Consider the following 14,288-nt stretch of genomic DNA (forward strand, 5'->3'; position numbering starts at 1 on the left):
CTGTATTACAGTGAACTCAAATAGTTCTGAGATTCCTGTTAGAGGATAGTATTTCACTGTGCAGAAATTTGTTGTACTTTGGATTTAAATTATAGCAACAGCAGTTGGGAGTTGTTGGCATTTTTAAAAAGCAACTCGCCAGAAGTGTGATGACACAATTCATTTTTAGACTTCAGGTGTTTTGGCAGAACTTCCATGCTGTAGTGTAACTTATCCTAAGTACATGTAAATGCAATAATCACATCCTTCCCTGTTGATCCTGGCTCCATTTGTTTCCCTCTCTCTGTTGTCTGTCTGGTATCCTAGATTGTAAAACCCTCAGAGTACGGAACTGTTCTGTCATTATTATTTGTATACCACTACTTTTGTGGATAGTGCTGTAGAAATAATAATGCTGTGTGTATAGTGTTAAAATACTGTTGTGAGTCTGCAGCGGATAGGCTGTATGCCCTGAGCCCCCCTTCCAATTCCTGGACCCAGCATGGATTCAGTTGCTGGAATAGCCAGACCATCCTGGTAATGGCCCACAAAGGGAGTGGCTCTGTGCCAAAGGGCTAAGGGGTAGACCTCCCATCCCTCTGTTAGAAAGACAAAAGTCCAGGGTTGAGAGTTGAGTTTTGTGAACTAGAAGCTGGATGCGAAAGCTACAGGCTGGAAAGGCACACAGAGAGAGAGAGAGCCAGGCCTGATTTCCACTGCAGTCCAAGGCTGTGGCTATGGGAGAAGCAGGACTTTCTTGGGAGGTTAATGCTGTGAACCTCTCCATCGTAGGCTCAGGTTGTGCATATGTGTAAATTAAGCACATATCATAAAGACTCTCTACTGTGTCTCATTCCAAAAGAAAACACAAACACATAAGTGCCTGGGACCCCTGGAATCTCATACCACTCGGAGATTGGGGTGGCATGCAACAATACTTTAAATGTGTTTATGGGCATGTTTTAAATAAGAAATCATAAAAGTAAGCTACAAATTCTTCTTAAGACATGGTTATGTTATAGAGATCTTCTCCTTATTCTTTCTGATAAGGTTTCTGGAATATTTATGTTTGCACCAATTACCGGTAATAGATTGTGCAGCCGTTGAGTCCTAAAGCATTCTGTTGAGAGCAACATGTTTGCAGAGTTTTTCTAATCCTATCAATCTAACTTTAGGGTTAACAGGGTGTTAAGGTTGCAAAATCATGCACTAATGAACTTATTTATTGCAAAGTGAGTGCCTTCTGAAGGAAAGTATTGGGTGCACTTTTTGTTTGTTTGTTTAAAACAGCGTGGGAAGGAAGAAAATTTTATATATAATCAAGGAAAGATTTTGGTGGAACAGAAGTTCAAAGCCGAACACAACATGAGATCTTTGCCAACAAGAGTTAAGAGTGGGAGATGAGTTAAACTCTTGCTGCCACTGTTCTTGCATGCTATTTGGTGCCAAGTTCATTGGATCCTCTATATTTGGATATGCGACTTTGCTGCATGTACCAAACATATTCATCAACACTTGACAGTTTCTTCCTTGGAGAAAATTTCTGTGGTTTTCCAGAAATTGATGTTTTCGATATATTAAAACCAGCTAGCAGAGAAAAACATTTTAAGCACTGGCACTCGCTGTTTGCACAGGTAGGCACTACTTAACCTTGTTCAACAAACCAGCCCTAAATACATTAATGTAAATCTCATCAAAATAAATGAAACAGGAAGCAAGTCAGATGTTCTTTTTTGATAGGTTCTACATAAAACATTTTATTGCAGCTAGGATCAAACCCAATTTATTAAGCATTTTAAAATGTGTATATTTTTATAAGTGTAAACATACATTTATGCTAACATGACTTACATGGTTAGCTACCAGTGCTTTTAGTTATACATGGGGATGCTTTTCTTATACACTTCAGTAACAGAACTCGGTTAACTGGGTGATACAGAAAAGTCAAAATAATGAATAGAGTGGCACCCAAGTTCTTTGAGCAGAACAGACCTCCATTCATGCAATCTGCTCCATAGGATTGGAGGACGTTCCTAAACAGATTTGGGAGCGGAGGCTGTACCTATGAGGCACCACTCACAGGTACAAATTTTTATAGAGTATCAGGTGTTTTCTTTCAAGCCTTCCAGATATTTGCTCATCTTCACCTCCCCAGCATTCAATACATTGGTATCTATGGTAAAAAAGAAAGAAAGAGAACATAAGTAGTAACAGAAACTCCTTGCTTATTTAACTACTGTTCTCTTTTAGTTAGAAGATGGGGAAGAAAAGCAGAGTGAAAACCCAGAAGTCAGGCACTGGAGCCACGGCAGCAGTCTCTCCAAAAGAAATGTTGAATTTAATTAGTGAATTATTACAAAGTAAGTATGTTGTACTACTGTGGTTGTGGAGAAGGGGATGATCTCTATAAGTTCATGTGGAAAATAGGCAGGGCTGAATTTCTTTCTATTCAATATTTAAAGCTCTAGCCCCTCTATTCCTGTAAAATATGTTAGAGGTTCATGGCTTCAGTGAACATATGTTTAGTATTGGAGTTCAAATGGAAGTTATGAAATTGAACATATAAATCCATTTATGATAATCTCTTGATGTTAAGGAGAGGAGAAAAGTTAAATTTCAGTGAGCAATAATTTTTTGTTTGTTTATCTTTCCAGAATGTAGCAGTCCAACTCCAGGTCCTGGAAAGGAGTGGGAAGAGTATCAACAGATCCGAGCTCTTGTTGAGAGAATCCGCAAAAAACAGAAAGGTAAACAAGAAATGGTTTTTCTAATTGCTTGTGGTCAGAAGTAATTTTGGCACTGCGTTTTGCTGCCTTCTGTCTTTTAAAAAAGACCCTAATTAAATTCCAAGCACACTCTGAGTCACAAATATTTCTTATTTTAGTATTCTCAAAAAGACTGAGCTTTCATTCCTTTGCAAAAGTGATGAAAAGAGACTAGTCTATATTGTAGAGTGGGGCAGAGCACCTGAGTGTTGAACTTTCAGGGACAACTTCAAGTATTATAAATGTTTAATTGTGAAGCATATTTGTTTAATTGCTAAATGCTTTTTATTTGTAAGCATTCCCCTTATTTAAAACAAAATAGCTGGTCTTTCATCAGTTATTACATTCTTTGTGTGTGTAGTGTTTACATTTGAAAAGAAATTTCCTGTTAAGATTATTGTTAATGCTTGAATAGATACCAAAAATTGGGCAGTCCCATTTGCAAGTGACCACCATAGGGAACTCAACACTTCGTTTCTAGAAACAATCCTTTTGTTTATGCTTTTTCCTTCCCCCTTTTTTGTGGCATCACAGTAAAAATATGAGATTAATTATTGAAGTGCACATGTGGGTTATATGTGCTTTTATTCTACATGGTAAAAAGAAAATCTGTCTTAGCCTGAGCTCCACATGCATATTAACTTTTTAAAATAAAAAAGGTAAAACAATCTAAAAGTGCTGCTGTAGACACTTCCTCATTCACATTATACAATAAAGTATTTTCCTCATTATGTATTAAAACATTGCAGTACAATAATGTTAATAAACAGTTCATTGACCTTGTTAGGAATGTTTAACCTTTTATATCTTATAGCTACAGTATAATTCTGGCATTTCTAACTCTTCTCATTCTGATGGAATTTTACAGTTTTACCATTTCGCCTGTTTGTCCTAGCTTATAAGGCTTATTTGGAGAAAGGTCTGTAGGTTCATAATGGTGTCAGGAGAACTTCCTTAAAGTGCAGCCTCCCTAAATATAAGGCAAATTAAGATAATGTAATCTGTATGAAAAACAAAGGAATTGTGCCAAATAGCCTGACTGGCAGATTATGTGGTGTTTTCGCTGAGGAATTTGGGAGTTGCTTGAGCTCACTTTTTATTGGCACGTTGTCTGTCTTTCACTCTCAGAATTAAAGCCTTGGTTGACCAAATTGCATTGAATTGCTTGTACAGTCGTACCTTGGAAGTCAAACAGCTTAGTTCCTGAATGTTTTGGCTCCCGAACGTCGCAAACCCGGAAGTGACTGTTACGGTTTGCGAACTATTTTTGGAAGCTGACGGGACTTCCATGGCTTCTGATTGGCTGCAGGAGCTTCTTGCAGCCAATCAGAAGCTGTGCTTTGGTTTGCAAACATTTTTAAGTTGAACGGACTTCTGGAACGGATTCCGTTTGACTTCCAAGGTACGACTGTATTTTAAAAGCTGCTATGAATACTTCCTAAACTTTTTAAACATCTGTGTTAATTAGTATCGGTATCTCGTTGTGTTTTCTCTGCTGCTAAATATGTACATAGGTTTGTCTGTCGTATTTGATGGGAAAAGAGAAGATTATTTCACTGAACTAATTACCTGGGCCAGAGAGAATGGTGCATCTACAGAGGGCTTTGAAGTGGCTAACTTTGGTGAAGAGGGTTTTGGTTTGAAAGCTACAAGAGAGATAAAAGTGAGTATAGGATGGCATTGGAAGGCACATTTAAAGATCACTCAACCAGTTCCCAGTGTTTGAAATACTAAATTGGCAGAAGACTAGATCTTTTGGACTTTACTACAGGTGTTGAGCTTGTCCAAATTATGGCCCTGATGCAGAGATCCTCATGTGGAATAGCAGGATCCTCTATCTTCCAGAAGACAGTGATGTTACAATATCTCAATGTGCTAATATGTCCCTTGGGAAAGAAAATGTTAGGTATAAATGACCTGTCTCCCCATCCTCCTCCAATTAGTCGTGCAAACTTTGCACAAGCACATATAGTGCAGAGGCTTAATGGCCACAGTATAATAACAGTGGTTGCACCAGGTGTTGCCCAGCATCTTTCACAGGTGCAAGACTTGGACTTAGGTCATGCACTGTCCACTGTGCTTCCACTAGCAGAATGGCTGTTTTGCAGATGGATTACCACAATTTGTTACCATCCTGTATGTTTGTCAGATCTGTATGATATTGTGAACTTTCCTTGTGTTTTTCTAGGCAGAAGAGCTTTTTCTCTGGGTTCCCAGAAAATTGTTGATGACTGTTGAATCAGCGAAAAATTCAGTTTTGGGTAAGAAGATTTTGAATGTGTTTCCAGATATGCAAAGGGTGTATTGATGGAAAGTTCTCCACTAGCAAAAGGATGAAAGTTGTCAGTTAGAATTGTCTAGTGGGCTTATTACAATGCTTGAACAATGTATCATATTTATTATTATTTATTGAACTGGGGTGTATGAGGAGGGGTAGTACCTCTGGTGGGGGACACTTCATACTTCTTCTGGGGTAGTTTGTCTACCTTTGGTCCCTACTGTGTACTCAGCTCTCACCTGTGGCTTCTAGAAGCTGTTGGCCTGGAACAGATTTGACTGGCTGGCTAAACCAAGTGAGGGTAGCCGATGGGTCTCAAACCCTCAGTGAGTTTAGGTATTCCCTTGCATGCAAAGACAGGCTCTGGCAGATTGAGTGGATGATACCTATGGTGAGTCCAACAGTCAAGAAGATGGTTCCTACACTTGCTGTAGAGGGTAGTGAGGGTCAAATGGGTCTCATCAACCTAGGAAGGGATATCTTCAGGAGAGGAGAGGGCTAAGGAGTAAACCCTAAACAAATCTGGAGTGGAGTCCCTAAGATGGTTGGATGGTTTGCCTCCTTCTGACAAACTCCTGCTGCCAAGCCGGTGCCAAATGTATTGCTCTGCTTTCTTTTCTCAGCAAGGCCAAGAGGGGTATCTTGTTATCTGGGCAGCCCAGGACCTGCATACATGCGCTCAGAGCTGCTAATACAGCGGTTTGGTTTCACCTCTGGAGACGCATTCTATTGTCTCTTGAGATAGATGGATGCCAACTAATTTACTGAAATTACCATTTTTAGATCAGTTTAAAAGTTACACGAAAGTTACAGAAAGTCTATAATAGGAAGTAAACAAAATTCATGTTATTGCAAGACATACTTATTTTGTTAAAGTTTTCTTTTTTTACAAAAATCACTTAATATGCACTTAGGAATCCTGTTAGGGGGACTAAAATTTCTTTGTGGGTTCTTTCCCTTTTTTAGGATCCTTGTATTCTCAAGACCGAATTCTCCAAGCCATGGGCAACATCACGCTAGCATTCCACCTTCTTTGTGAACGCTGCAATCCTAGTTCTTTCTGGCTGCCTTACATCCAAACTCTCCCAAGTGAATACAATACTCCTCTTTACTTTGAAGAAGATGAGGTTCAATATCTTCAGTCAACTCAGGCCATACATGATGTTTTCAGCCAATATAAAAATACTGCTCGACAGTATGCCTATTTCTACAAAGTTATTCAGGTAAGAACCTGGAACAGATACTGCATTATATGAGGACCATAGCAAAGTAGAACTCTGACATTTTTAAAAGGCTTGTTAAGCGGGCTAGAGTTCTAAGTACCACAGTACCAATGCCTAACCTGATTACTTTTTTACCATTGCTTATACTAGCAGAATGCTGTTGCTAAGATAGTTGTTGTGTGTGGAGGTGGTGGTTATATATGGAAGGACTTCTGAGAGAAGTGCAGTACATCTTCTTGTTCTGAGTGCACACATGTGACATACATTTTGGGATAGCTATCTAGTGTTATTGGAAGAGGGTAGATTTTTCTGCCATCACTCAGCAGCGTCCCAGGTGCACCATTTTATTTTCTCTATAGTAGATACCTGATTAATACTACTTTTTGCCCCTGGTGTGTCTAGCCTTTAGACGTCTGCATAAACCTATCCTGAGTTGTGATGGAATTTTGAGAATCGCTCAAAAGTGCTATATCTGTTTCCTGCAGAAGATACTTTGTAGTGAATGGGAAGGGCTTCATTTTCCTTTGTTCACATATGGAAAATGATTGTGATCATCTGGCATACACTTGTGAAGTTTTGTGTTCATTTTTAGTGGAAAATCTTTAGCCTGTAAGGTTGCTGATGTACTTCAGATGATATAGAGTGTAATGGCAATAATTCAGTTGTTTGCAGAGCTCATTCATTCTCATTTATGACTCTTCGTTTGTAGCCTTCACGCGGCTCCTCCCCAAATATATACCTAATTTCTTTCGGTAACATACATCTTTCCTCTTAAGGAAGTACTGTAGCTCAGTGGTAGAGCACATGAATTCACATGCAAAAGATCCCAGGTTCAAGCTTGGGCATCTCCAGCTGGATCTGGGTAGGACTCCTGTGTGAATTCTGGAAAGCCACTAGCAATCATTATAGACAATATTGAGCTCTGGAACAGTGATCTGGCTCTGTGTAAGGCAGCTTTCAATGTTCCTCTACTTATTTTACTGTTCTTTTATGAAGAGTATGCTCATGCTTACGATCTTAAAAGTGCTTTACTTCAGTAGTAAAATACTTCACTTGTGTATCTCCTGTCCGGTCATCTTAGTTAGTAAACTGAGTTAGCCGTTTAGACACTACAAGAATTGAGTACATTTTCTACTGGAGTAAACTATGGCCTTTTAAAACCATGATAAAAAGGCAACCAAACCCAGACACCGAATAATTTTACTTCGTGCAGTCTAAACATAACCAGTATCTCGCTATCTAGATTTTTATCACCCCTGTAGCTCTCTTCTGTATCTTTTTTTCAGGGTAGCCAAATTCGTAATGAACTGTGGAGTCCCATTTTTATACAAACTGTACCAGATAATATCTTCAGAGTACTAAGTAGTGTTGTTGCTTCTGAACTCTTTGAAGTGACTGGGGTTCAAAGTGGGTACATGAATGATCAGGAAAGAACTATAGGCTCAGTCTCGGAGCTTTGCTCACTATCTTTTTTGCTGTAGTTGCTTTTTCGCTCTGTAGAAGAGGCAGATTATTACTCAGTTTTAGAGGCATGGAAACAGCTACATCATAGAGTAAGCAACCTTTTGGCTGCAGGTAAAGTTCTTTCCTGTGTGTTCACGTGTTGACTTTAATTCCTAACCATAGTTCCTATAGTCATAATCCTATTTCAGAACGTACACCCCAGTATTCACACTGATCAGGGACTCTGAAGCTATGGTCCGCGAGCTTCATTCGAGTGGTCTGCAGTATACCCGCGTTAAATATTCATCTTGTATTTTTATTGCTTCTTTATTTCTATTTTATTTTATTGTATTGCATTTTAATTTGCAAATTTTAATTAAAAAAATAAGAAATAAAGGAAGCAATAAAAATACAGTTAAAAATCATTCATCTAGCATAGGACATTACAGTTGCTACAACAGGCAGAAAAATCATTGAGTTGTCTACCAAGATAATCAACAGTTTTTAAGTAGCCTGTAGAATGGGAAGTTTGGGAACTACTGGGTAGGTAATCTAGATATGCCACAAATGCAGAGGGTAGCAAAGAACTGCCCCTAGTTAGTGCATGCATGCTGACCCCCACCCCTCAGTCTTCTCTTGGTAGCAGGCCTGCCTTGGGAGACAGAATGTCAGGCATGTTATAAGTAGGAAGCTAGGCTGTGTCTGCTTCTATCTCAGCATATAGTCCCTTTTCCCTTGTGCCGTCCTTGTTCATGGAGGGTAGAGGTAGAGCTCTTGCCATCACTTGCTGTGCCTGTGATGATCTTATATCCTTGGCGTATCATGTTTAGTGTATAGTATTATGGACTGATGAAGCCGTTGCGAAACCTGCTTAACATCCGGAGTACAGGTCTTCTGATCAATTTGTACTACTTCTGATCAGTTGTACTACTTTTGCCGTGGGACGGTGAGAAGGTGCTTGTCTGCAACTACTATTCTCGTATGACCCCTGCCTCTACATATGGCCTTGTGAAGAACCCTTTCTTGCAACCATTCCCACTTACACGACTTTGCGCTGCCAGTAGATTACTATCTGCAGAACGATTTGCTTGTTTCTACTGTGCTATGACACTATCATTATACACATTATTGGCAGAGTTGTGCCACTAGTTGACTGTATGTTTTAAGTATCTCCAGGCTTTGATATGCACATTGTACTTTATTTTGCTTAACTAAGTAAAATTGTCCTTTGTATTTACAAGCCGGTTTGGTGTTTTGGTTTTGTTGTATTGTACTTCTTGTAACACCTGATACTTTTTTGTGTATCTGGTAGAGAAAAGCAGCCTTGTAGTCGCCTACCTGCCAGTTTCCTGGGCAAAAGTATCACAGCTACTGCTGTGAAACCATTGCATCAGGAGCTCATCTGGGGCTGAGTTCCTCTGCACAGTAGTACCATTGATCCCTAGCTCCTTCTTTCTTGACAGCTCTGTAGAGCTGACAAGCTAGTGGACTCTTTTGAGGAGGCAGGTTTGTGGGGGAGGAAAGAACATTTTCAGTTCTGAAAATGGCATTTGTTTCTTGTAACACAACATCGCCTGTCCTCAATCCGTATACATTTTCCTTATGAGTGTTTCTTTCTTGGACCTATGTCTTTCCTTGTCGCACATAGTATTTCATAGCCACAGGTGTAATGTAGCTGCCTGTGAGTAATCAAGGCATTATATTGTTAACACTACGTGGAAAGTGTCATTCAGGTAAAGTGTACTGGCAGAACATCTTATCAGACATCATTTTGTGGCTCCTTAAAAATCAGGCAAAGATTTCTTAGGTAGTTACTCAGCCTTCATCAATCCTTTATTGCACAGAAATGTTTCCAATATACAGATGGGTGTACCATGCAGCAGCGTGTTTCAGCCATCAATATTTAATGGAACAAAATCTCAGCTGAAACATAATCTACTTCCTGCCTGTCTTTATTGAATTGTAATATCTATTTACAATTATTTAGAATGTTTTTTAATACTTTAAAATTAAAGTTTTGTACTTAATGTTGTCATAAAAGCCACTTCGAAAGGTAGGCTAGACAAAATAGTCCCAGTTTGCCTTTAAAGCTATGTGAGTGGTGTGTTTTTTTTAACAGAGGATATGAAAAATATCAACACTAGGTTTCCATAGTACTGAGTAAATCCCTTATTTCATTTCAAGAGCTATGTTTATACAAAAACTGTCTTGTTTCTTTGCTTCAGGAGTCTAGGTTGCTCTAAAGTTATAATAGTACCACTAGGTGGTATTTATAATTTGGGGAGTTCAAACCATGTCTGGACAATTCTAAAAAGTTTAAAAAGGTAAAGTGACTGCTAGGTTGGTAGGAGCTGGGACAGAGCAACGGGAGCTCACCCTGGTTGCGGGGATTCGAACCACCGACCTTCTGATCGGCAGCCCCAAGAGGCTCAGTGGTTTAGACCACAGCGCCACCTGTGTCCTTATGGAGAACTCTTATATTATTGTATGAAGGGTTAGATTTAGATTTCCTTTGGGAACAGAAGGTGCTATATTAATGAGATGCAAATGTCACAGATCAGCTCCAGCATTATTATTTTTTAAAACTGGCAACACTAGGCATCTAACACTGTTTTAACTGATAGGCTAACCAATCTTCATGCCTGCCATATATTACCTTAGTGTAAAGTTAGTAAAGTTTACCACTAAATGACATGGTAGCTAGTTTATAATTTGCATGTACTACTGACATTCAAGAGGACAGAGGTGTGATCATCATCTTGCCAGAATTCCCAAGTGAGAGATGTACTTGGGAGGAATAATGGGGTGTCTGTATGTGCTTTGAGAGGGACCTGTTAAAATGCATATTGCACCTAAAGTCATGTGGTTCAACTCTTCTTATGCTCATGCTCTTATGGCCTAGCCCTAGCTGCTGTTGCATCATTAAAAAAAACATAATCTACTAACCTCTTACCCATATGAGATTCAGTCATATATCAGTCCATATAATAGTGAACTCAGGTGGTGTGTGCTGACAGAAAGGGGGCCAAAATGAGGCCACTGAGAAACAATAAAGAAGTATCAGCAGAGTCTGAGGAATGCTGAGATTTGTTGAAATGCTAACAATATTTTTATAGCTGAAGGGAACGAAAGAACGAAACACAAACAGTCCAGTGATGACAGAGCATGCTGGAAAGGAAAGACATTAAAGCAGGAATGGGTAGAGATGGCCTGCTGGAAGAGAGCATGGCTGGCTGGCTGGCTGGAGCTCTGAACAAGAACATTTTGTGGCAGCTAAGAGAGAGAGTAGTCCGTGATTTGAAGCAGGTAGTCCTTGATTTGAATCTGATCTCTGTCATTAGCTCCCTGGTTGATCCTTAGATAAGCCATTCTTTCCCACCTCTCCCCCCCCCCCAAAAAAAAACCCCCAAGACATCTGTAGATGGGGAATAATACTGATTTATCTTACAGGGCCGTTGTAAGTATTGCAGTTAGATATGCACATGAAGCATTCCAAACACCTGAAAGTGCTTTACAGTTTTCAAGCATTGTTGTCTCTGTCTAATGAATTGTGCCATATCTCGTTGGAAATCCAAGGGGGTTGTATGAGAGGCAACTAGAACTATTAAAAAAATGCACCCTTCCCATCAGTTGGCAAATAAATACATGGTGTCTTATCTCCTCCTGTTCTCACAAAGACCCTGTGATAATGGCTGGCATAGGTTTTAAAAAAAGAAAAACTAAAAATGCAGAATCAAGCATAGGACAGAATCATCACAGAAAACAGGTATGAAATGAGTGGCATAGTTGAGTTTCAAGGCTGACCTGAGTCCAAGTTCAGCACTCTTTCCTGCACCACGGTGGCTTTTTGCTTAGTTTCTTTAACAAGTAAAGTGGTGGCATTTTGAGGTATTCTTTTGAGATGTGTTATGTTTGTTTGGTAGCCAGTAATCGCTTCTTCATGATAGCAGAGGGGAGGTTTAGAAGAGGGCAGTTTTCAGCAGAGCTCTACCTTTCTTTCTCTAAGTAGTCTGGATGTTCATGAAGATGGCAGAGACTTCTTCCTTTTACAGTTGCTCCCAGCTGAATATTAGTCTGGTTTGACAACTAAACACAGGTGCAGCGCTGGCCTGCCAGAAATAGCCCGTTGCTCCAGGCAAAGGACTGCACTGACACCATTGAAATGTAAGCAATTTGATACTTAGAATGTGAACGGAGGCAGGTGACTGGATCTCTTAAGATTGCACTTCAAGAAAGAGAAAGGGTTTTGGGCTTAGATGTTCATGTTACTTCAGGAGGGGTTTTCAGTTTGTTCTAATATGTCCATTTACTTGCGCCCCCCCCCCCCATTTGAGCGTGTTATTACCATTAGCATGTTATGGGCACTGAATGTGCACAGCATCTGTTATGTTTATTGCATAATTCTGGATTCTCCATGCACTGAAATGTGGTGTAATAAGCACAAGAGGGAGCCGTGTAGTTTTACATTCAGAGTGAGATTCCTTGTTCCTTGAAGATCTATAATTTAGTTTGCCTTTGTAAATGAATATGCAGTGGTTTTCGGTTTTAACTTTTTCCCCAGCTTCACAAGGGGCATGGTTGCAGCCTTCTGTAAAGGGGAATTGGTCCATAGATTATTGCAGAGCAGTGCTCTTTAGCTCATAAAACATAGGCAGCAGTACTTTCCCAGCTGAACCCCCTTTTCTGCCAGATTGGGAAATGAGAGAGGGAGAAAAAAGTGAATGATGAAAGCTCTTCATTCACCTTAGTAACAAGAACATTTCAACGCAAGTATTGCTTTCAAAACTGTATTGTCTCTACTGCCAACAATAACACCCCTAGAAAACTAACATTCCTCAGTAAGTTAAAATACATTCAGTATCATTTGAATTGCTTCGGGGGGGGGAGCCACAAAAGGGTTAGGAAATTTGTCGGGGCATTAACTATTCTTTAATTTCTCCATATTGATCATTTCACATCAGCTTTCCAGTGTTTCAAAGCTACTTTTCTAAAAGTTCTACAGACGGGGAAAGGTGAAACTATCATACACTTAACACACCTGCCTGTTGTCTATTGCTTTTGCACAGTTAAGGACCAGGAGTGTATTTCCCTGATGAAAATGTTTGGGAAGATCTAGAGATGAAGAATGAAAGCATCCAGAAGAGGAAATATTGTAATTTAATTAATTAATTATTGTGTAACTTACACTCTCTAGAGGTATCACATTACATAGTCCCTATATGGGGGGGGGGGCGGACTCGTAAAGGGACTTCACAATTTAGCAGAAAGGCCATAGATAGAGGAAAAAGTTCATAATGCCTGCAGAAGAGATTAGTAATTAAAGGGGGAAGGGGGTTGACCAGCGGGTGGGAATGAAGTTGGTTTGAATATAGACAAAGAAGTAGCAAGGTAATTCCAAAGATAAGGATCAATAACAATGTGGTTTTAGAAAAGAGGCATGTATCAAAAGAATGAAGAGATGAAATACAAAGTGAGACAAGTGATTAAAAGTTGAGTTTTAAAGTGTGAAATTGAGTGGAATCCAGTGAAGTTGACAAAGCCAAAACAGGGACATAGTGGAAGTGATGAAAACAGAAAATGGGACTTGATTCAGCATTCGTAACAGAACCAAGATGTAGTTTAAGGAAGGTCGGTGAGAAGAACATAATCAAGATGAGAAATAATAACAGATTGAAAAGTGTTTTAGTAGTGCTATATGGAAGAAGGGAATTAATCTTAGAAATATTGAGGTCATGATAAAAGATCTGGCAAGGTCACAAATATGGGAGGAAAAGGATAAAGTGGAATCAAAAGGAATACCTAGATTATAAGTGTTATAGAAGAATAGCAATACTAGTTAAAAGACAAAATTGTAATTGTCGACATAGAAATGATAGGAGAGATCATAAAGAATATGATGAGTTGGGGCCTCAATACAGATCCCTGCAAGAGACTTAACAAAATGAGGGAAAATTTGTGAGAAGGAACCATTCTAAGACATTTTGAAATAATAATTAGACGAATATTGAGAGAACCAAGTGAGGACAGAAATTCTGTTTGGTTAGAGACAGGAGAAGAATGGAATTATTATCAAGGGCTGAAGGCACACAGGCCCTGCTTTCCAAACACAATGTGTTCCCAGGAAATTGTTCGTTAGGCGAGTGTTTGCACAATGAGCTGATGATTTCCATTATTTCCTATGAGAACATTTCTAATCCATGATTTGTCTGATCCCTCTCCCTCCATGCTTTCTGCCTGAAACAGCTGGTTTCAACCAGCACAACACAAACAAGTAAGGAAGTGGTCAACCTTCTGGTATTTGAACCAGCCATTTGTGTAGCAAGGTTGGGTTATAAGTCTTTGTGTTTGGATAACTGAGATTTTGAATAACAAGTGTTCCAATAGTGGGATCTGCATGTGCCATCCACAGTATAGAACTAGCATATTCTATATTGCAAGGTAAGGATCCCTGCTAGGCAGCCTGAGGAACACAGCAGAGTGTGTCCCTTTGCCACACTGTCACCCAGGATTTGGATACTAATATTTTCAAGATAAATAAAAACCAATTCACTAAGTCCCTTTTCTGTAACAGTGGGAAAATTGGGAGGCTGAGTGAGAACT

General features: G+C 39.4%; 1 protein-coding gene across 1 annotated transcript in view; it reads left to right on the forward strand.

The window, feature by feature from the left end:
* Positions 1 to 14,288, forward strand: part of SETD3 (SET domain containing 3, actin histidine methyltransferase) — a 45,056-nt gene that overhangs the window by 7,798 nt on the left and 22,970 nt on the right. Inside the window, 5 exon segments of the mRNA XM_033140156.1 lie at positions 2,228 to 2,339; positions 2,634 to 2,726; positions 4,259 to 4,407; positions 4,933 to 5,005; positions 5,989 to 6,245. Coding sequence (XP_032996047.1) covers positions 2,237 to 2,339; positions 2,634 to 2,726; positions 4,259 to 4,407; positions 4,933 to 5,005; positions 5,989 to 6,245 — 675 coding nt within the window. The 5' untranslated portion in view covers positions 2,228 to 2,236.

Source organism: Lacerta agilis, chromosome 1 (assembly GCF_009819535.1).
Source record: "Lacerta agilis isolate rLacAgi1 chromosome 1, rLacAgi1.pri, whole genome shotgun sequence".
Lineage (NCBI taxonomy): Eukaryota > Metazoa > Chordata > Lepidosauria > Squamata > Lacertidae > Lacerta > Lacerta agilis.